The sequence below is a fragment of the Pimephales promelas genome, chromosome 2, assembly GCF_988280905.1.
Source record: "Pimephales promelas chromosome 2, fPimPro1.hap1.1, whole genome shotgun sequence".
Taxonomy (NCBI): Eukaryota; Metazoa; Chordata; class Actinopteri; order Cypriniformes; family Leuciscidae; genus Pimephales; species Pimephales promelas.
The window spans coordinates 9910576-9932868 of NC_142770.1; the positions used below are offsets into that span (position 1 = coordinate 9910576).

Genomic DNA, 22293 nt, shown 5'->3' on the forward strand with positions numbered 1-22293 from the left:
GGCAGTTTGAATCCCGCTGGGTGCAGGGTGAGTAGAACCAGAGAGGTTAAATTTGGTGCCGTGACCCGGGATGAGAGTGAGGGTTAAGGGGTGATGGTATTGGAGGCAAGCTAGAAATAGAGTTGAGAGTAAAATCTCACTCCCCTGGCCTCACTAGCGACTGAGTTCTTTAGCATCCTTGTTAGTGCGCCCACCTCCCATGCCAAATCCTGCTCAGAGCGAATCAAATAGGACGGGTTACCCTAACTACACTGCATTGTGAACGATAATCTTACAGTGGGCTTCATGAAACCTGAGCATGAGAACAAATTTGTGTAAATCATTCAGCGTCAATTGAATTTATTCAATTCCCTTGTTCAGTTTGTTCTATTATTGTTACATGAATGAGGCCCAATGATGCAAAATTTGGCACGATTTTGTCTGCTTAAGTATTCCGCAATTTCATGTTAATTAGGATTGCAAAGCAACCATTACTTCTGTGACCTGTTTTACACAAGAGTAATGATCATGTTTTTTTCTCATAATGTGCTTCTAGGTGATGATTTCAGTGGTTCAGGAAGCGGCATGTGTGCGGACCACCTATGCATCCGTGGTAGACCTCCGGTTTTTGGGCCGAAGACGGACAGGCCCAAACTTTATGCCTACAATCCTGAAAACAAAAGAGTCAAAGGATCCGGAAACCAGATTCAACCTTCCGTCATCTTACTGGTTCTGTTACTCGCGAGTCTACTGCTCAGGCGATAATGGAGACGCTAAATCGAACTTTGGGATCTGGGTCAGGAAATTTTGGGATAGGACAAGGAATGTAAAAAAAAAAATAAGAATAGCGAAAATGAGAAAAGGTGAGCTTAATAAAATTGCCAAAAGAAAAAAAGAAAACTTTTGTGTGAGTGGACATTTTAATTCCTCGGGAATACAACATGACCATGAGAATTGGTGGAAAAGGAATTTTGTTTTTGTGGGGTTTTTTTATGTTTTGTAATATGTCAGATTTAAGTGCTGACTTGTTACATCAATTGACATGTTGTTTTGTTTTTTTTACCTTTGAATGTAAAAAGAGGAACTGGACAGGGAGAATGGCGGTTTAGATTTACAATATGAGGTTCTCAGCCACCTATGCGACTTACCCACAGTTCTTCGTTCTTAAAGTCACACAGTCACCAAGTCACCTTGTGTTTTATTTCGCCATGCAAGTTCGACATTGCACAACTGTCCATTTTGTCTTAAAAATTTCACATACGGACATAATTACAAAGCACTACATTAGTCAAACCCCTTTTATATAAAAACATTAATGAACTTTGGCATGGATATTAATCGAAATATGAAATTGCTGAGTATCTAAGGAATAATGGAATGGTGTTTATTTTCTTTCTTTCTTTTTTTTTGCTGTTCATTTGTTTAGTCCACGATTATTTTGTATGATAACAAGCTGCAATAATCAATACTCATAAAACAATTTAAAAAATGTAAATTTATTTCACACCAACATTAAAAGACATTGTTGCATAAAAGAAAATATAGCCTATTTTTTATAGGACCATTAAGATTTATTGCATTTAATATATGATTTATATGAAATATTTTTCCTCATCTGTACTTTCGACCTGTTTTCCATTAAAGCATCTAACCTTTCTTAAAACATGCTGAATTTGTAATTTGTTAGATTTGTGAAATAAAAAAATCGCTATTTTCAGAGAAAGAAATGTATGCAATTTGAACTTGTTAAGTTATTAGTTTTGTTTTATGGATTAAATATCCAGAATTAATTTTGATTTGAAGGAAAACTTTCATTTTCATAATTTAGCCCATTCTGCCTCCAAAAAAACATCATAGATTACATCATGTTAGTGTATTTCATATATAAATATTATGACTGAACTGGATGATTTTTTGATAATTTTTCACTTTACATTAATTCAATTTTAGTGAGAACTTGTACTTAATTTACATTAAATTAATGCCACAATGCAAAAAAAGTCTTAACCTAGAAAAAAATAGGCTTCATTTTTAATGCAATTTTATTTTTATTTTATTTTTTGCTGTGAAATATGAACCGGATCTGAGATGCTCTTGTTGAAAAACAACAAACTTCCGAAAGACAAGAATGCAAAAAATATTTGATTCACTCACCTAAATGCAAACCCTTAACTTGCATTTAGAAACTTATGGCTGTATTATTGCCCAGTGCAGCACAAATGTGTATTCGTAATGAGTACTTTCAGCACCAATGTCAAGTTAAATAGAAGCATGTGTCAGCCTTGACTTAATTGATTTGCCTTGAATGGAATTGCATTATTGCCAAAGCCAATGGGAAGCCGTCATTTACAGAATGTAGCGTTTTAAAATACCAACTGTCACTTTTAATAAAAGCTTATAATAAATTTGACGTCTTCGATTCGAGAGCAATATGATTCATTTAGACTTGTGGCAGTGATGTTTTAAAACAACTCCAAGGATTTGATTCAGAAGCGAGAGATTTGTGATGGTTTAGACAAACATGTAAAAAAGAAAAAAAAAAAAACATTCCTAGAAAATGTCTTGGACAATATGAGCATCTAGTCCCTAAATGTTGCATTTAAAGGTGTCAAACGATCTTCGTGTTTCTGATATTCCGTTCTAATGACTTCCTTTTTTGATGCACAACTAGAGCTGAATCCACAAGGACCTGGTTCAAGTCAGATGCGAAATGTAAAAAGTTGTGGAATGTAAACGCAGTTGAGAATGCACATGATGTAGTGTACGATCTCTGTCACAAGAAGGTTGGTTTTTGTACTTGGTTGTCCGGTATAAATGAAAAGCACATTGTATACTCTTAGTCTATCGCATGACTCAATGAATGGACATTGAGAAGGGCTCAAACACAAGTGTAATGTGTTTCATGTGACAGATTGAGCACACGCTCATTCGAGAGAGACAGAGATGTGTGTAATGGAACATTTGAAATATTTCAGGACTAGCATTTTATTTGAGGTTTGAATTTGTAAATTTGGTCTGTTTTACGTATTAAACATGCACAGTTGTTCAAACAAAGTGGATGTTGTCTGTCATTTCAAAGAATTTCTATTTTTGAAAATATTTTTTTATGTCATATTCTAGCTCAAATTTTAAATCCTTCCCATACAGCAACTTAGTGTCTGCCCAGATGTGGATTCCATGTGTACCGGATGTGGGCCGGATCTGGGCCGACACAATGTTGCTGTCTGGCAGTCTCTCTCTTTTCAAAAAAATTTAAATGTGAAGCCTAAAACTTTTACATATCTGTTTAATTGGCCTTTCAAATGCATTCTAAATAAAACTGTAATTTTCATTCAGGTCATATTCTTGTATTTCTGGGGTCACTCTTAGGTGTAAGGTCTTGCCTTTTGCTTCTTTGGTCGACAGAGGTGAACGTGGTCCAATGACTCGTAATTTATCTCTGCTGCTTTTTCCACTGACCACTGTGAAAACACAACAAAAGTGTTATGCATTAGTTTATCATAGTAAAAAAAAAAACAGTTTATTGGTCAATTAATCTGCCTATGTTTATTTTACCATTTTGTTTACCAATACCATACCATGGCAGAATACCACAGCAAATGCTTGGGACCACTTCGACTCGGCACAGTAATAGCATCACTTGTGAAAAGTCCTCTTCCTCTCCGGAGTGATGATATTACTGGGCCGAGTCGAAGTGCTCCCAAGCACTTGCTGTGGTTTTCCTCCATACAGTTATCAACTTTACATGCTTAGAAAAGCGCAACGTTAAATTTTGTGTCACCATTTTTGATCGAGTTACACTTACACTTAAATAGAGAAAACATGGAGGTGTTTGGTGGATTCTCTGCTTGGATCCTAATGAATGAACTGGACTAAATTAAGTGCTATCAAAGTGTCTCGCCCGCCAGAGCGATTGAGTGCACACACTGAGACGAGAGAGGTATGTACAGTATCAACTTGTCTTAGTTGAGGGAATAACATAGTTTAATATGAAAAAAATGGTGGAGTATCCCTTTAAATAGGGCACTAATAGTGTCTGAAACCATAGTGGACGTTATAGAGTGCACCCATTCAATCCCATAGTGCACTACAATGAGATGGACCTCACTGTAGAACACAAAATCCAGGGGATACAGATCCAACTCCTCCCACCTTACATATACCTAAACCTACCCATCTCCACCCCCTGATCCCTAACCCCACCCTAATCCTACACATCTCCACCCCCTGATCCCTAACCCCACCCCTAATCCTACACATCTCCGCCCCCTTATCCCTAACCCCACCCCAAATCCTACACATCTCCACCCCCTGATCCCTAACCCCACCCTAATCCTATCCATCTCCACCCCCTGATCCCTAACCCCACCCCTAATCCTACCCATCTCCACCCCCTGATCCCTAACCCCACCCCTAATCCTACCCATCTCCACCCTCTGATCCCTAACCCCACCCCAAATCCTACCCATCTCCACCCGCTGATCCCTAACCCCACCCCTAATCCTACCCATCTCCACCCCCTGATCCCTAACACCACCACTAATCCTACCCATCTCCACCCCCTGATCCCTAACCCCACCCCAAATCCTACCCATCTCCACCCGCTGATCCCTAACCCCAACCCTAATCCTACCCATCTCCACCCCCTGATCCCTAACCCCACCCCTAATCCTACCCATCTCCACCCTCTGATCCCTAACCCCACCCCAAATCCTACCCATCTCCACCCTCTGATCCCTAACCCCACCCCTAATCCTACCCATCTCCACCCCCTGATCCCTAACCCCACCCCTAATCCTACCCATCTCCACCCTCTGATCCCTAACCCCACCCCAAATCCTACCCATCTCCACCCGCTGATCCCTAACCCCACCCCTAATCCTACCCATCTCCACCCCCTGATCCCTAACCCCACCCCTAATCCTACCCATCTCCACCCTCTGATCCCTAACCCCACCCTAATCCTACCCATCTCCACCCCCTGATCCCTAACCCCACCCCTAATCCTACCCATCTCCACCCCCTGATCCCTAACCCCACCCCTAATCCTACCCATCTCCACCCCCTGATCCCTAACCCCACCCCAAATCCTACCCATCTCCACCCTCTGATCCCTAACCCCACCCCAAATCCTACCCATCTCCACCCCCTGATCCCTAACCCCACCCCAAATCCTACCCATCTCCACCCTCTGATCCCTAACCCCACCCCAAATCCTACCCATCTCCACCCTCTGATCCCTAACCCCACCCCAAATCCTATCCATCTCCACCCCCTGATCCCTAACACCACCACTAATCCTACCCATCTCCACCCCCTGATCCCTAACCCCACCACTAATCCTACCCATCTCCACCCCCTGATCCCTAACCCCACCCCAAATCCTACCCATCTCCACCCTCTGATCCCTAACCCCACCCCAAATCCTACCCATCTCCACCCCCTGATCCCTAACCCCAACCCAAATCCTATCCATCTCCACCCCCTGATCCCTAACACCACCACTAATCCTACCCATCTCCACCCCCTGATCCCTAACCCCACCCCAAATCCTACCCATCTCCACCCTCTGATCCCTAACCCCACCCCTAATCCTACCCATCTCCACCCCCTGATCCCTAACCCCACCCCTAATCCTACCCATCTCCACCCTCTGATCCCTAACCCCACCCCTAATCCTACCCATCTCCACCCTCTGATCCCTAACCCCACCCCAAATCCTATCCATCTCCACCCCCTGATCCCTAACCCCACCCCTAATCCTACACATCTCCGCCCCCTTATCCCTAACCCCACCCCAAATCCTACACATCTCCGCCCCCTGATCCCTAACCCCACCCCTAATCCTACCCATCTCCACCCCCTGATCCCTAACCCCAACCCAAATCCTATCCATCTCCACCCCCTGATCCCTAACACCACCACTAATCCTACCCATCTCCACCCCCTGATCCCTAACCCCACCCCAAATCCTACCCATCTCCACCCGCTGATCCCTAACCCCAACCCTAATCCTACCCATCTCCACCCCCTGATCCCTAACCCCACCCCTAATCCTACCCATCTCCACCCTCTGATCCCTAACCCCACCCCAAATCCTACCCATCTCCACCCTCTGATCCCTAACCCCACCCCTAATCCTACCCATCTCCACCCCCTGATCCCTAACCCCACCCCTAATCCTACCCATCTCCACCCTCTGATCCCTAACCCCACCCCAAATCCTACCCATCTCCACCCGCTGATCCCTAACCCCACCCCTAATCCTACCCATCTCCACCCCCTGATCCCTAACCCCACCCCTAATCCTACCCATCTCCACCCTCTGATCCCTAACCCCACCCTAATCCTACCCATCTCCACCCCCTGATCCCTAACCCCACCCCTAATCCTACCCATCTCCACCCCCTGATCCCTAACCCCACCCCTAATCCTACCCATCTCCACCCCCTGATCCCTAACCCCACCCCAAATCCTACCCATCTCCACCCTCTGATCCCTAACCCCACCCCAAATCCTACCCATCTCCACCCCCTGATCCCTAACCCCACCCCAAATCCTACCCATCTCCACCCTCTGATCCCTAACCCCACCCCAAATCCTACCCATCTCCACCCTCTGATCCCTAACCCCACCCCAAATCCTATCCATCTCCACCCCCTGATCCCTAACACCACCACTAATCCTACCCATCTCCACCCCCTGATCCCTAACCCCACCACTAATCCTACCCATCTCCACCCCCTGATCCCTAACCCCACCCCAAATCCTACCCATCTCCACCCTCTGATCCCTAACCCCACCCCAAATCCTACCCATCTCCACCCCCTGATCCCTAACCCCAACCCAAATCCTATCCATCTCCACCCCCTGATCCCTAACACCACCACTAATCCTACCCATCTCCACCCCCTGATCCCTAACCCCACCCCAAATCCTACCCATCTCCACCCTCTGATCCCTAACCCCACCCCTAATCCTACCCATCTCCACCCCCTGATCCCTAACCCCACCCCTAATCCTACCCATCTCCACCCTCTGATCCCTAACCCCACCCCTAATCCTACCCATCTCCACCCTCTGATCCCTAACCCCACCCCAAATCCTATCCATCTCCACCCCCTGATCCCTAACCCCACCTGAATAAGGGTGTAGGGGGCGATTTCGGACACAGCCTAAAATCAAATTTGTGCTTAAGCACGTTTTATAAATGAGGCCCCTGGCACCTATTAGAAATACAGCATTGTTTGTTTCTGGACCAACATCTTATGTAGAAACACTAGACAGACAAATCCTCCAGAGGAAAGCACACAGTCAACACCCTAAATATACGGCAATCAGGATGTGCCAGGTTCTTCAATGTCCTGGTGAACCCTCTGCGTGATTCTCCGGCGATCAGATGCGCCCTCATTTGTTCTAGAAGTGTGGCCTTTATCTCACGAACACTTTTTATATAACCCTGTTGTTACTGGAGACTGCATCTTGACTCAATATATTCTCACAGGAACTGAGCGCTGCAGGAGAGGGTCATTTCTCATTTCATACTTTAAATCCCATAAGATCTTCAGTCTGTTTTTAAAAAACAAATCCTCTGCTCACACACACACCACGTCTGGTTTTCAGAATTCACTTCATGGAGTATACAAGGCAAGCCTTCAGTGTGGTTTAAAGATAATAAAATACAGCAACAGTGAAGTTATGTTTTATGGCTGGTAAATTTAGTTTTTTTTTTTTTCCGTTTTTTAATTCACTTGGCACTGGAAAAAAAAATAACTCACTACAGTAAAGAGAATGTTAATATTTTCTGTGCGGTGTTGGAGGGTGTTGAACTACAACGTAAAGTTGATAATTCCACGAATGACTGCAATTGCAGATTTCAAACATTGATGGCGACAAAGAGCTTTAATATATATATATATATCTGAGCAAATGCTCAAAATCTACAACTTTGTAGGTAGGTGTTTTACAAATTGATCGAGAACTGGTACCAACCTGGCAAACGGACACACTCGTCTCTGTGGCGTTCATCCCACGCTTTTGTTTTGCAGGTCTTGCTACAGTAGAAGACCTCATGACAGCGGCTACAGGCCATTAGCTGCACACCCACCGAACGACCGCACTGGTAGCAATATTTGAAGAGAGGCTTTCTGAAATAAAAACCACATATAGACACGGATTTGAGGTGTCATTCATGTCCACAGCGGAAAAAAAACACTTGGTTTGCAATAAGGAAGTACCTCTGCGCTCTCTGACCGATGCATGAAGCCCTGCTGTTCTCTTCAGGAGAGCTCAGGAGACTCGGTGTCGCTCCTGCTCCGGTATATACAAACTTCTCTGAGGGACTGACACCTTAGACAGACAAACACACACACAGTACCAGAGAGGCGAAATCCATAAAGCTTTGTGAATTTCTGGTAACTATCAGCCAGTCTCACTGAATATGCCTTGGCTCCTATCCTTCTCTATGCGCTGTGTTTCCTTTTTGATCGCCTCCTGTCTTAGCAGATCTCCCATGAGGCCTAGCAACTCCCTGCGGGCATTATAAACTTGTCTCTCGTGCTTGTTGAGGGCATGATATGGTGTGTGGGCCATGCGCTGGTTCTGGTGGGAAAGCAGAACCGGTCTGGTGAGCAGATTTATAAATGAGATTTCAGATGATCTGGTGATGAAAAGCTGCACCTGTTGGAATGCGCTGTGGGCATAATCCACGACTGTTCCCACAGCGCACCTGCGTCCATCGCCCACCACGACAGGCATGAGGATGTCAGCGCCAGCTTTGATCAACTTTTCCAGCTTAATGAAGCGACACAGAAACAAAGAGAGCAGAGTGATTAGGAATAACTGTATATATTTTACCCTATTTACTTGATTGACAAGTCTCTGAAGCACTAAATTGTTTCTGAACGGGAGTTGAATGATAATTCAACCTGATCTGGAAAAACGTGACCGGGCATATGTTTGCTGGCAAATGTACCAGTGTCAGAAATGTACTTTTTTATTAAGAGGCAATATTTGCCCCCAACAGTTTTATCTTTAAAGGGGATGAAATAAAATAAAATAATAATTTCCTTTTTTTCTTTTATGTAAAATACTTAAATGTAAAATTAATCAATTAAAATAAATACTCATCATTCTTCATTTGAATGATCAGAATAATCAGATATTACAAATACCAAAAAGTAATTCTTTACAGGGAACTTGTCTCTCATCTTTAGTGACATTTTGACATTTCTGACACTGTTTCCAGGTTAAACATCCACTGAGTGACACTTAAAGTGCGTTTCATTTGGCCAAATGCAGATGATGCTTTAATAAGATTAAAAAGCCAGACATATATCCAAATAATGTTCTATTAAATCTATTTGTTATTAAATTATTTTTTGCAATAAAATATAATAATTATTATTATATGTTATTGTATTATTATAATATTGTATATTTATATATACATATATATATATATATATTTAGAATATATAGAATAATTTAATAAGCTCATTAATATATTTAGCATAATGAATCATACTTAAAATAATTTAGAAAATTTTATTTAAATTATTATATAGATATAATAAACATTTATTTTAATTTTATAAAATGTACATTTAAAATGCATTTATTCTATCTAAATAGATTGATTTTATATTTTTACTTTTACTTGTATATTATATTTATTAACTATATAATTCAAAATATATTATTATTTAATTCGATTCTAAATTTAAATAAAATTTTACATTCAGTAAATTTAGAGCCGCAGAAACATATTTCACAAATGCGCAGTCACGTATTTTCCCATGAGACCAGGCAGGATAATTAGTTGAAGGCAAACACCAGCTTGAGTAGGTTGCGTGGATGTGGCACACGGTCGTAGCTGAAGTTGGCAAGGGCACAGAGAGCGCTGCCCACATGACGGGTGAGAGGAAGATTAGGATCAGCCCCTCCGGCTAGCAGTTCATCCACAGCCTGGGAGAAAAAAAAAACATTAATACACACCATCATCCTTCAGTAATGATTTATTATTCCACAATCATTCTGTCTTTTGGAACAGACAGTATTTAATTATACCCTAAAAGATAATTCGTTGCAAATAGCTGCACTACAAATGATTTAGTCGGAAGAAGTGATGTCAGCAATGATTACATACAAGGTCGTTGCCGCTTGCGATGGCTAGAGACAGGGGTGAATGGCCACTCCACACATCATTGGGGCTTGCTTTGCGAGAAAGAAGAAGTACAACCACATCTCTAGCATTCTGGGGGAAAAAAGCCTTTTTAAAATTAAATATTCCATATTTACTATATGCTGTATATATATATATATATATGACTGGTATGTCATATATACATATACATATATGATGTATCCAGTCTTCAGTGTCACATGATCCTTCAGAAATCATGTGTATACTTATGTGTATAAGTGTATATATAGTGTTCTTACGGCATAATCGCTGTCTCTTTGGCAGGCCACATGTAGTGGTGTCCTCCCACCTTCCTGAGGAAACTCGACCGGGGCTTCGTTGAACTTAGCCAGGGGTTTAGAGGCCATGAAATGCTGATTCTCAAAGGCCTGGTGCTCAAGCGTCTCCTAAGGATTTATAGAGACATTAAAAATGTTGTGGTGCAATACATATATAAAAATACGTATACTAAACTTGAGGTTTGCTCAGACCATATCAAACTCATAGACTTCATCGGCATCCTGAGCTTTGACGTCAGGGTCTGCTAGAGCGTGCAAGAGGAGCTCTGTGATTTCAGGACCCTCGGCTCCAGGCAACCCTGCTGCTATGTGAAGGGGGTACAGACCCTTTTGCTGTCACAGGCCAAAAAAAAAGAGGAATCAAGCTATATTGACCAGATATATGTCTTGCTGTAGATAATCTACTGAAATATGTTCGTAAGCAGAAAATCACCTTTGAAAATACTGTAAACAAACTTGAATATTCAGTAAAGGAATCTACTTTGAGTAAAAGTTGATCACAAACATTTATGTTGGCTTTACAAAGCCTTGTCTGAAAGTTTAATCTGTTTTAACAAGTATATAGTACGTTTTATACTAGTGAAAATATACTAGTGTTAACATATTTTAGCAAGTTGCTAATCATGCTAACATGTTACAGCATGATTTAGCACAGTGTTTGCAACAGGCATGTTTCTAGTATGAATTAGTACATTGCTAGCATGATTTAACATGTTCTTAACATGATTTGACACGTTACTATCATGTTTAAAAAGTTGCTAGCATGGTTTAGCATTTTGCTAGAATGTTTTAAGCATGATTTAACATGCTGCTAGCATGTTTCTAGCATTAAAATTAAAACATTGGTAGCCTATCATGATTTAGGGTGCTATTAACATGCTTCTAGCATGATTTGACACACATTGCTAGCATGATTTAACATGTTCCTAACATGATTTAGCATGTTGTTAGCATGGTTTAACATTTTGCTAGAATGTTTTAAGCATGATTTAACATGTTGCTAGCATGTTTCTAGCATTAAAATTAAAACATTGGTATCATGATTTAGAATGCTATTGACATGCTTCTAGCATGATTTGACACACATTGCTAGCATGTTTTTTTAACATGTTCCTAACATGATTTAGCATGTTGTTAGCATGGATATGTTACTAGCATGACTAACACATTGCTATCATGTTTCTAACATGATTAACACATTGTTGGCATGATTTAATATGCTGCTATCATGCTTCTATGATTTAACACACAATCCTAGCATGTTTTTAACATGTTGTTAGCATGATTTAACATTTTGTTAGCATGATTTAACATGTTCTTACATGTTTCTAACACGATTTAACAAATTGCTAACATGATTTAGCACAAAATAAAATAATAAAAGGAAAGAAAAGAAAGAAAATAAAATAAAAGGAGAAAGAAAATGATGAAATGAAATGAAGCCTCCTGAGGTACCTCTGGAAGTAGAGGTATGTCTGGACGAGCCCCGCACTCCAGCAGACGACGGACGCCCTCGACATGGGCAGCTTTAATAGCCAGGAAGATGACGGGCATGGGGACAGTAGAGGCGTTTGGGTCTGCTCCTCTCTCCAACAGAAGATTGATTGTAATCCATCGATTCCTATGTCTATCAGACCAGACCATCACCAGTCAAAAAACAACAATTTTTCATTAGCCTATAATCATTCTCATTACTGTAATACTTAATAAAAAAAAAAATATATATATATATATATAAATATACAAAAGCTTGAATGCAATGTGAGTCACGTTGGATAAACGCATCTCAAAAATGTACCAATGTAAATAATAATATATCATTTATTATAATATTTTATATTATAAAACTATTATTATTATTGATTAAATTATTATTTTAGTAATTAAATCATATTTATTTCATTTACTAATAATAAATAAAAAATTAAGTACATTAATTAAATAATTTTGTATGCAATAATTTACATATTATTGTATATTTTATTGTATACAATTATGATTACAATAATTTATACAATAATATTACAAGTATTTATTCACCACACTAATATGAATTTGGGTAAAATATGCTTATGAAAATAAATAAATACATAAAATAATTAAAATAAAGTTACATTTAACGCAGGCATATATTTTGTGAGATTCATCTAAATAAAAATAATTTCTATAGAAATTTACTCTGTCTTAAGAAGTGCAATTTTCCGGACCGTCTCTTGAGTGTCTGTCGTAGTCACAGTTCCTGTCTGGGACAGGATCTCAGCAGTCTTCTGTAGGATCTCCTCTGTGACGTCAATGTGAAAACTAGCCAAAGAACATGCAGAATCAAAGGAAAGATCATCTGATCTGATGCTCCGCTCTAGTTTTTCTTCAAACTCCAAATTTGTCAGCTCTTCTGCAGAGTCAACGACAGTCTTCGTTTTCCTCTCTCGCCAAAACACAGAACCCACTGCAATTGTACCATCATATACTTGAATAGATCTTGAAATTATATCATGTGGCTCTACTGATGGTATGTCCTGTTCATGTTCAGGCTGAAGAACTATCTTCTTGTTTGGATCCTTATTTTCATTGATTTGATTAACTTGAGGTTCTTCTGTGTTCTTGAGGCCTTCTGATTGGTCAGGTTGATCTTCGTTTATGTCCTCGTTGATTTGCTCTTGAGCTCTGAGTTTCTCCAAGTTATTGAGGTTCTCTGGTTCAAGACTTTGGTCAACCTGGTCGGTCTGTCTTGGTGTCTCAAATATCTCTTGGTCGCTTTCATCTTCGGGTGTTCCTGTCATTGGATCTGGAGAGGATATATGGGAGACGTCTTCCAAAGGCTTGATCTTTAGCATAACAGACCGAAAAAAGGGAGGAACAAGAAATGAAGGGGGGAAATGATCTGACTAACTACTAAGCATACCAAAAGAAGGTCCAAATCTCAGTATTCTTACCTGTGAGCTGATATTCTGGGTCACTTTCTCAGCCAGCGTCTCATGTAAAGACTGAATTGGATAGTAGAGAACAGTACAGACAGCCAGAGCAGACATGCCTTCATCATTTAACTTATTAACATCGGCCCCGCGGTCCAACAGCATGTGGATGACATCGTCATGACAATGTACCTAGACACACAACAAACCTAATTTATATTGATCATCAGCAAACATGCAATCTGTACTGTGTTGTTATTCAAGATCTGAAACCTGTAGTTTTCCAGTTATCCAATGCTAATTCTTCACAACTGTGAAAAAGAAAACAATGCTGCCATCTTCTGGCAAATATTGCATTACATTCATACAACAGAAAGGCTAAAAAAGTGCGTTTTGCTACAAAATGGACAGCAAAAACAGTAATATTGTGAAATATGTGTTTGAATATATTTTAAAATATATAAATTTATTTTAATTTTCAGCATCATTACTCCAGCCTTCAGTGTCACATGATCCTTCAGAAATCATTCTAATATGCCGATTTGCTGCTCAAGAAACATTTATTATTATTATCAATGTTCAAAGCAGGTGTGTACAACTTCTTTTCAGGATTCTTTGATGAATAGAAAGTTCAAAAGAACAGAATTTATTTGAAATATAAAGACTTTGAAAAATAATACATTTCCATACGGTCACTTTTGATCAATTTACTGCATCCTTGCTGAATAAAATTATTAATTTCTTTCATTTCTTTCCAAATAAAAACTCTTACTGACCTCAAACTTTTAAACGGTAGTGAGAATATTACAAAAGCTTTCTATTTCAGATAAATGCTGTTCTTTTGAACTTTCTATTCATCAAATAATCCTGAATTGTACTGTTTTCAACATAATATTGTATTATAATATCAAAATGAATATTTGGAAATGAAAAATACCATATTAATACTGTATATATACAAATATATCAAAATAAATATATAGCAAATAACTAGTGACTGGATCATTGGATCTTGTTAAAACAGAAGCTTACCGTGGCTGTTATGAGAGCCGTATGTCCTCGTGCGTCACTCACGTCGGGATGGACTTTTCCATCTCTGAAGATTTGATAAACATTCCTGCATTCACCATGTGAAGCTTCCTCGATCAGTTTCTCTGAGTTCAGCTCCAGGGGACCTTTGGGTCCAAACTGAGTCCTATTCATATTCAACACTGCAGTGACATCCCAGTCTAATGTTTCTGCCTCAAATCTGCAGGGAAAAAGTAAATGATAAAAAAATTAATTAATATTGTTAATATAAATATTGTTGGAATTAAATATATTTTGAATATATTTAATAAAAAATTAAATGTTATATTTATTCAGCTCATTACATTATAATGCTAATGCTAAGCAACTACCTACCTGTGTCTCTGAATGTGTGCATTCATGCGCTGCTGAAGCGTCAAGGCTGTCGATGTTGATTGCTGCTCTGTGCTGATGTCACTCCTACCAAAAAAGTGAAGGTCCAGTTCCCGGCGTAGACACCTGGGGATGGGCAGATGGTCTGAGTCTGTGGAGTAGCTCTCAGTGTCTGGAGGCAGGATGAATCGTTCCACGTCCTCTGATAACTCCTGATCAGACTCAAGGGGACCGCCATCTGTACTCCACTCCACATCAAGAGGAAGCTGAGGTAGTTTCAGGTGTTTCTTAGGCAGTCTGGTCATGTGATCTGGGAAGTCCTCAAGACTGAAGCCGCCCTCCAGTGTGGTGCATATTCGCAGTAACATCTCTCTATGCCAAAGGCCCACATCCTGCCGCCCATCAAGGTATGTCATGATCCCAGGGCCAAAGCGTTCATCAGCATGATACAGACCCTGTAGATTGGATTTTAGTTTTATTATCTATAATATAATAATAGTAAACTTATTGTTAATGAACTATGGGAATTATGAAACCTTAAAAGTTGATCCATCTGGGAAAAACTGCACTCCGTATCCCTCTTTTCGGTTCAGATAAAAGTTTCCTGTGTATTTGGATCCATCTGGCCAGGAATACATACCTTTCCCATGTCGGTAATCCTTAAAAAATGAACCTTTATAGAACTGAATAAAACATGAACAAAAATTGTGTCAAAGTGCCAAGTGGAAAGGAGAGCAATAAAAAACCAAACAGTGCATTTCTGGTACTTTCCATGAATAGGGTACAAAAAGGGCCTGTAAATAAATAAGTAAATTATTTTTTTCTTTTTCTTGGTTTTCAAGAAATATCCATTAATGTTCATTGGTACAAAAATAATCAAAATGTGGGAATAAATAGATAAAAAAATACAAATATGGTACGAAAATAAACAAATAGATAGATCCAGTAGATAGACAGACAGACAGACAGAGCGACAGACAGACAGAGCGACAGACAGACAGACAGACAGACAGACAGACAGACAGACAGACAGACAGACAGACAGACAGACAGATAGATAGATAGATAGATAGATAGATAGATAGATAGATAGATAGATAGATAGATAGATAGATAGATAGATAGATAGATAGATAGATAGATAGATAGATCTTAGAACCAACAACCGACCATTATATGATATTTGTTACAAATGAAGTGAAATATACCTCTCCATTTGTCCATGTAAAGACACCAGTGCCATGCTTCAGGTTATTTACGAATCCCCCCTCATATTTACACCCATCCGACCATTCCTGGATTCCATTTCCATTTCTTTTCCAAGAAATATCCTTTGCCCACATTTCTGAACTAACGCGCTGCTTTTCTTATTAAGTTCATATGACTTTATAAACGCTTGTTTACACAGCGCGCGACTTCTGAGTGCTCCAAACACTTCTTTTATTGTTTAACTTCGGGTGGCTACCATGACGACGCGAGGCTAGAGTAAATTCCTAAAACTGCATGTCGTAAATTTCTTCATCTGTCAAAGTCAAAAGCTACACATCAAGCGGAAATTTAGAGTCCTCGTTAAATTAACTGCTATTAAGCCATGCAGTTCCTCTGTGAGATAGCAGGTAGCCTACTCCAGATGGTCTTATTCACAACATAATATACATGACAAAGGCCGGCGACCCTCTTCAAATAAACACATGTTCCTCGCTGGTTTGCTTTAGTGTTTCAAGTGACCTGCTACTAGTTGTAGTAGTTAAACACCGCGCAACTAAGCAACCGCGACGACCCAGGGGCAGCCGCAGTCGAGAGCGCGCGCATCGCACGCACGCGCTTGGTTTTTCTCGCTCACTCTCACACACACAGCCATGTCCGTTATAATAATGTTTTAAATAAATGACTAACTAATTAATATCTGTTTTCTTTACTTATGTGACGGCTGTCAGGCAGTGTCTGCAGCACCAAAACATCGCGAGCACTAAGCTTCCCCGGGCGCGTGCTCATTAACGCGCGACGACACATGATACTTGCCGCATGGTGATACATTATTACAAGTGCCTGTACTTCCATCGAGATTAACGGTTAATTAAGAGTCAATGTTCTTCCGAGACTGGCTCGGATAATTAGCCTACAATTAAAACTAAGACATGTAAGGTACTTTCCAATGAAGAAAAATATGTAAGGGGGTTGGACTTTTGGACTTCTTTTAGAGGGGTTTTGGGCACTTGTTACACTAAACCATCTTATGGTCAAGCTGGAAGACCAAGTAAACCATCATAAACAAGCCAGCAAAATGATTATCATAATCCTGCACAACATGATATTTCAACACTGTAAGTACAACCAATTTGGATGTTTAAGTCATTTCAACTTACTGACTATAAAATAAAATGTGTTGAATCTTGCGTACAAGTTGAAAATTGCTTTAATGAGTTAAAGCAATGTAAAAACAAGCTGTCGTAATTTATTGATCATACTTAGAGAATATTCTTGTGTTTCTTGGATTATCTGTATATTTATTAACTGCAGTAAAAAGCAAATATTTACAGTGTTTTTTAAATCTCCCAATATGTAAAGAGATATGTCTAGATTGTAGGAAGTACAATCTGAAAGGCTATATCCATGACCATGGGCACAACACATTCTGTCATTGTTATATTCAAATATTTTACAGTACAGTGTCAGACAAGTTTTTCCAGATGACAACCCTCTGTTCGGAACATTTTGTTTCAGACATTGAAATGCATAGTGAAAAAGAACATCACAACAAAGAGACATATGTTGTCACACTATTCAATGGCTATACAACTTAAATCCACCCATCTTTATGTTTTTATCTAGTACCCAGGTGCAAAAGGAGGTGGATTTAGGTACTCGTATGGTAATTCTTTATCTGCTAAGTTTGGAATACCGTCAGATGACCGACAATCAGATAACTCCTGATATTCATTTTCCGCCTGTTGTGTAGGGATCATGGTACTGCTGTCCAAAGAAGGAAGAGTCGGATCCTCCTGACACGCATCTTTGGGGATCTCCTCATATGTGTGATCTTCAGGGTGTTTCTTTTTAAGCTTTTTCTTAATTTGCGCCAAGCTCAAGACCACAGGTTTCAAATGTTGTTGGTTTTTCTGTTGGGCACGGCCTTCGACGGGTGAGCTGGCTGCGATTTGATGTTTGTCAGGGCTTACCGACGTAAACCCTTGCGATCTGTCGGCCTCCGCGGATGCTTGCGAGCGACTTGGCAAGCACATTCTGGGCGGTAACTGTGGTGGCGTGTCATGAGTTGTGGAAGTGAATATTGTTCTAGGCTTTGGAACAGGCTTTGTTGGCTGATCCTGAAAAATATATATATATATATATTATTAGCCATTTGTCTGTTAACTGAACATAGATGTGAAAATCTGGAATTCTGAAATACAGACACTCAGCAGATTATTGCTGAATAATATAATAATTGCTGATAAATCAATAATTGCTGATCGTTACACTTTAAAAAAATGAAAATGGAAAATTAAATATAGAATTAATTCTCTAAATCATAGAATCAAAGTTTACCGAGTGTGGGTTACTTTTATGATGGATGGATGTGCTTTTTTCGACTTCAAAATCTAAACTACCATTCGCTTCCATTATAAAGCTTGGAAGAGCCGGAATATTTTTTTAAAGGGGTCATGAACTGGCTTTTTAAATTGTATTATATTGTTGTCTGAGGTCAACTTATAACGTTTGTTTGGTTTTTACCTTCAAAAACATCAAAATGAATAAATAATCGGCTATTTTGTACCCTAGTTTTTAGCCTAGCTCAAAAACGCTCGGTTTTTATGGGCGTCTCACACTGAAGACTTGAAAGTAAACACCCACTGCTGTGAGTGGATAACAGTTTTGCATATTATAATGAGTTTCGACTCACTCGTCGGTGCACGTGGGGGAAATTGTTCTGAAAACGTCCAATTTTGTAAAACGGCAACCGGAATGATTCGTCCATACATGTTCGACCTAGAGTCCGTGTGTTGCACCATTCCTGTCAGATCCAATATTGACGGCACAGCACCGTTCTTTACTCTTAATCGGTCTTCAAATCCAGTCTTGTTTACAAAACAATCCAAACAGACGACGATGTTGTACCTCATCCGCTGGAACGTCATTAAAAATAAAGTTTATCCATGCAGTCCTATTGGAATCCAGAGGAAGCTTATGCAGCGACTGTCTTCTTCCACAACCAAATACACACACATATTTTGTATTGCTCGATAGCTCGATCCGGGTTGTCATCACGAGGTAGGCCTATGTTATTTAGCTATGCGTGTAATGCACGAATCGGTGGGCGGGGCTAAACCGGCCGTGTTGAAGTAGGTGTTGATCTTCTTCTGCGGGGGTGGTGTTTTATCCTCTTTGACGTCATAGTTCCCCACTTTGAAAAACGAGTCATTTGCTGAGCCTGGTGTCAATAAAAGCTTTTACTGGACTAACAAGGACGTTTTCAGTTCTGAAACTTACTGATGACCTCAAAAGCTCAAGGAAAATTTGATTCCTCAGTTCATCACCCCTTTAATATAACTCTGATTGTGTTTCACTGAACGAAGAAAGTCATGCACAACTTGGAAAACTTGAGAGTGAGTAAATGATTGAATACGTTTCATTTTTGGGTGAACTAAGCCTTAAATTCACAATAAAATATATTGTCATTTTAACCTCGAGGACATTTAATGTACCCTATCTTGTATGTATTACCGTGCTCTGTAGATTCAAAGTGGTCAATTCCGTCTCCAAGCTTGGATACAGTCTCGCAGAAGGACTCGAAGGTATGGCAGGCACTTTGGTTTGGAGCGCCGAAGTCGCGTTGTGTTGTGAGATATCTGAATGAGGCGTATGTGTTGGAGAATTTATCCATTTAACCTGTCCAGGGATTACCTCTTTTTTTCGAGGCAAACACAACTTGGCGTAGTTGGTATTGCCGCCCTGCACACAAATGAATCATGTTGAAACAAAGATTACAGTTATAGTTCATGATGGAAATAAACATTGTCTCCTTGCTCTGCCATGTTGTTGATTGGGTAAACAGCAAGTGTATACTATTTAACAGTGAAAAAGGTTGCAAAACTTGCACACACTCATTCGCATATTTTAAATGATAGCATTTTTTTCTATTAAAAGGTGTGGTTGCCAGCTCTAACTAGAAGTTTTTTGTGGAGTAAGTGTAACTCTATACCTGTTCACAAGCCACAGTCAGCAGTTCGTTGTAGGGTAAAATAGGGCTTCTGCGATGGAAGGCGACCAAGTCATGGAGGGAACGATAGTGTGTACTTTCTCCCACTATAGTAAACTGGTTATCTGGCAAGACGTCAATCATGAAGTGTCTGCAGCGATCTTCAGCTCTAGGAGAAAGATATTTATAGATAACCTTTAGTTTGATTGGTGGACTCATTTGTGTACAGCAATGATGCAAGTCAAACTTCCTTATTGTAAAGATTCATAACTGGCAACAATAGCCACATTGACTCACCGATAAGATAATGTATAACCCACTCTGCTCTCGCTAACACGAATGAGGAAGTATCCAGGAGGCTTGCAATTCAACTCATCCTCCGCAGCCCTACAATACAGAACTGTTTTATCAGACTGGTTTTAACCCACCTGATTTTCTGCTCTTTGACATCATCATTTACATGATAACACATAGACTGAGCATTCAAGCACACATTACACAGCCTGACTGCTTCTTTTTGTAACATAATACAGTGTTCAGTCCATTACTTCCTGGATATTATGCCGTGGAACCATTCTGGAACAATTCCATTCGTCAAAATGCTGCTGCGCTGGAATTCTGTGAACCAGGCGAACGGTGCATCACTGCTGTCGTACGGTAAAGGCACGGCCATGACATCCAGTGTCCTAAAGGAACAAATCATTTGATGGAAAAATGTGCAATTTAGGTCAGTTACACTTTTCTGATGTGTTAAAATGCTTAAAAATACATTAAAGTAATTCATTCAGACAATTACTTGAATGACCACTTCTGTGATGAACATTAAGATTATTTTTTTTATATATATTTGAACTGTCCAGAGAGTTTTAGAATGAAGAAAAAGGGGTGAACAAAAAGATGAAAATGTAAATAATAATAATATTCCTGAAGGATTAACTGTTAAATTAAATATGAACACATCATGTACAGGAAGTTTTAATAATTTAGAATAAGGCTAGTCCACACAATATTGATTAGCAGATTCATATTTTTCGTCATAATGACTCACATACTCGTGATTACTGACAATTAAATGACCAAACTTGTTTAAAGTGGATTTTACACCAAAAAAAAAGTATGTTCAATTTCTCTTAACGCACTTATTTGCATATAATTCAATAGGTTATTACAGTAGTAACATATTGGCTTTTGACACGAGTAGCCTATCAAAAAGGCTATATGTTATTTAAAATGCCGGTCTGACACTATTAAAAACAAAAATAAATGTAATGTTTTCATAACACTCACCTGCCGAGGTACACGCACACAGTGACGGCAGTCGACGTGACCTCACCTGTTTAAAACTGTTGTGTGGGGTGTGGTTTAAAAACAAAGTAGGCCTATGATACAGCCAGACACAATTTCAGACCACGCACTAACTTTATGAAATATCTACAGCTCTGTACTTTAAGTTAAGCAAATTCATCAGATCAGTCGGTCTCTGGTGAAATATTATAACTTGTTTACAAACGAGTACTTTTGATTTGTGTGCACTGTGACGTACACGCTAATTAATATTCATGAGGCAAGTCGTATTTAGCATTCAGCAAATCAGGTAAACCTGCTCGATATACGTCACATAACATCATTAATATACATTAGACAAGACTTCTAGCGTTCGCTTTACGTTTGACTCGACGAATCAGGTAGGTCTGTTCGACAAACGTCACATAACGTAATTAATATGCATGAGAAAAGCCGGGTTTCCAACACACTGTAAAAAAATATTGTTGGTTTAACTTAAAAAAAAAAAGTAACCTGGTTGCCTTAAAATTTTAAGTTCATTGAAATAGAAAAATTGAGTACAGTGAAGGAGAAAATACAATGAAGGAGACTAATCTGTTTAATTTAATCTAAATATTTAATCTATTTAATCTAAAATCTATTTTAGAAGAAAATACAATGAAGGAGATTAATTTATTCAATAGAAACTCAAAATATTATGTTTTCTGAACTACATCAGTTATCTAAGTTGATTTGACAAAAGTAAAAATGTTGTGATTACAAATCATGAAAATATTTTTTTAAAGTGCATTTGTTGGTTTAACCTGGTTGACTTCAAATGTTGTTCATTGAAATGAAAAAAGGAGATTGGTTTAATCAACAGAAACTCAAAATATTATGTTATCTGAACAACATAAATTTAAGTTGTTTGACAAAAGAAAAAAAATGTTGCAAATAGCCTACTTTTGCAACAATGTAGATTCACGTTATGAACGGTCTGGAGGATACAAATGTCATTGATGCTTTTAGTCACAGACAGTGCCACATTTGTGTGAGATG

The 22293-nt window shown here is 39.4% G+C and overlaps 3 protein-coding genes across 4 annotated transcripts in view; 1 reads left to right on the forward strand and 2 right to left on the reverse strand.

The window, feature by feature from the left end:
* Positions 1–3025, forward strand: part of gpc1a (glypican 1a) — a 33298-nt gene extending 30273 nt beyond the window's left edge. The window contains exon 9 of the mRNA XM_039682558.2: positions 536–3025. Coding sequence (XP_039538492.2) covers positions 536–744 — 209 coding nt within the window. The 3' untranslated portion in view covers positions 745–3025. The remainder of the gene's footprint in view (positions 1–535) is intronic.
* A 223-nt stretch (positions 3026–3248) lies between these two features.
* On the reverse strand, positions 3249–16768 carry ankmy1 (ankyrin repeat and MYND domain containing 1). Its single transcript, XM_039682557.2, has 16 exons — positions 15983–16768; positions 15311–15457; positions 14778–15229; positions 14406–14622; positions 13395–13565; positions 12640–13286; positions 11917–12088; positions 10654–10794; positions 10423–10569; positions 10127–10234; positions 9814–9945; positions 8659–8772; positions 8415–8580; positions 8217–8328; positions 7972–8126; positions 3249–3440 (listed from the first exon to the last, which is right to left on the reverse strand). Exons 1-16 carry the CDS (start codon positions 16115–16117, stop codon positions 3289–3291), a joined length of 3168 nt encoding a protein of 1055 aa, XP_039538491.2. The 5' UTR covers positions 16118–16768; the 3' UTR covers positions 3249–3288.
* A 404-nt stretch (positions 16769–17172) lies between these two features.
* On the reverse strand, positions 17173–22279 carry hsh2d (hematopoietic SH2 domain containing). Of its 2 annotated transcripts, XM_039682120.2 has the most exons (6): positions 21259–22279; positions 20520–20657; positions 20269–20358; positions 19975–20140; positions 19497–19724; positions 17173–18100 (listed from the first exon to the last, which is right to left on the reverse strand). In XM_039682120.2, the coding sequence occupies exons 2-6, from the start codon at positions 20642–20644 to the stop codon at positions 17603–17605; spliced, it is 1107 nt and encodes a 368-aa protein (XP_039538054.2). In that variant the 5' UTR covers positions 20645–20657; positions 21259–22279; the 3' UTR covers positions 17173–17602. The 2 variants fall into 2 exon arrangements, with proteins under 2 accessions (XP_039538054.2, XP_039538053.2); XM_039682119.2 differs by having other exon boundaries at positions 20520–22279.
* Positions 22280–22293: the final 14 nt, after the last annotated feature.

Excerpts from the sequence above, each read along its gene's own strand:
- ankmy1 (XM_039682557.2), bottom strand. The coding sequence starts at position 16,117 with ATGTGGGCAAAGGATATTTCTTGGAAAAGAAATGGAAATGGAATCCAG. Across the intron at positions 15,458-15,982 it reads TTACATGGACAAATGGAGAG|TTCTATAAAGGTTCATTTTT; the intron begins GTATATTTCACT and ends TGTTTTATTCAG. Across the intron at positions 10,795-11,916 it reads ACATACCTCTACTTCCAGAG|CAAAAGGGTCTGTACCCCCT; the intron begins GTACCTCAGGAG and ends GGCCTGTGACAG.
- hsh2d (XM_039682119.2), bottom strand. The coding sequence starts at position 20,755 with ATGAATTACTTTAATGTATTTTTAAGCATTTTAACACATCAGAAAAGT. Across the intron at positions 20,359-20,519 it reads CACGGCATAATATCCAGGAA|GGCTGCGGAGGATGAGTTGA; the intron begins GTAATGGACTGA and ends TCTGTATTGTAG. Across the intron at positions 18,101-19,496 it reads CTTTGAATCTACAGAGCACG|GATCAGCCAACAAAGCCTGT; the intron begins GTAATACATACA and ends TATATTTTTCAG.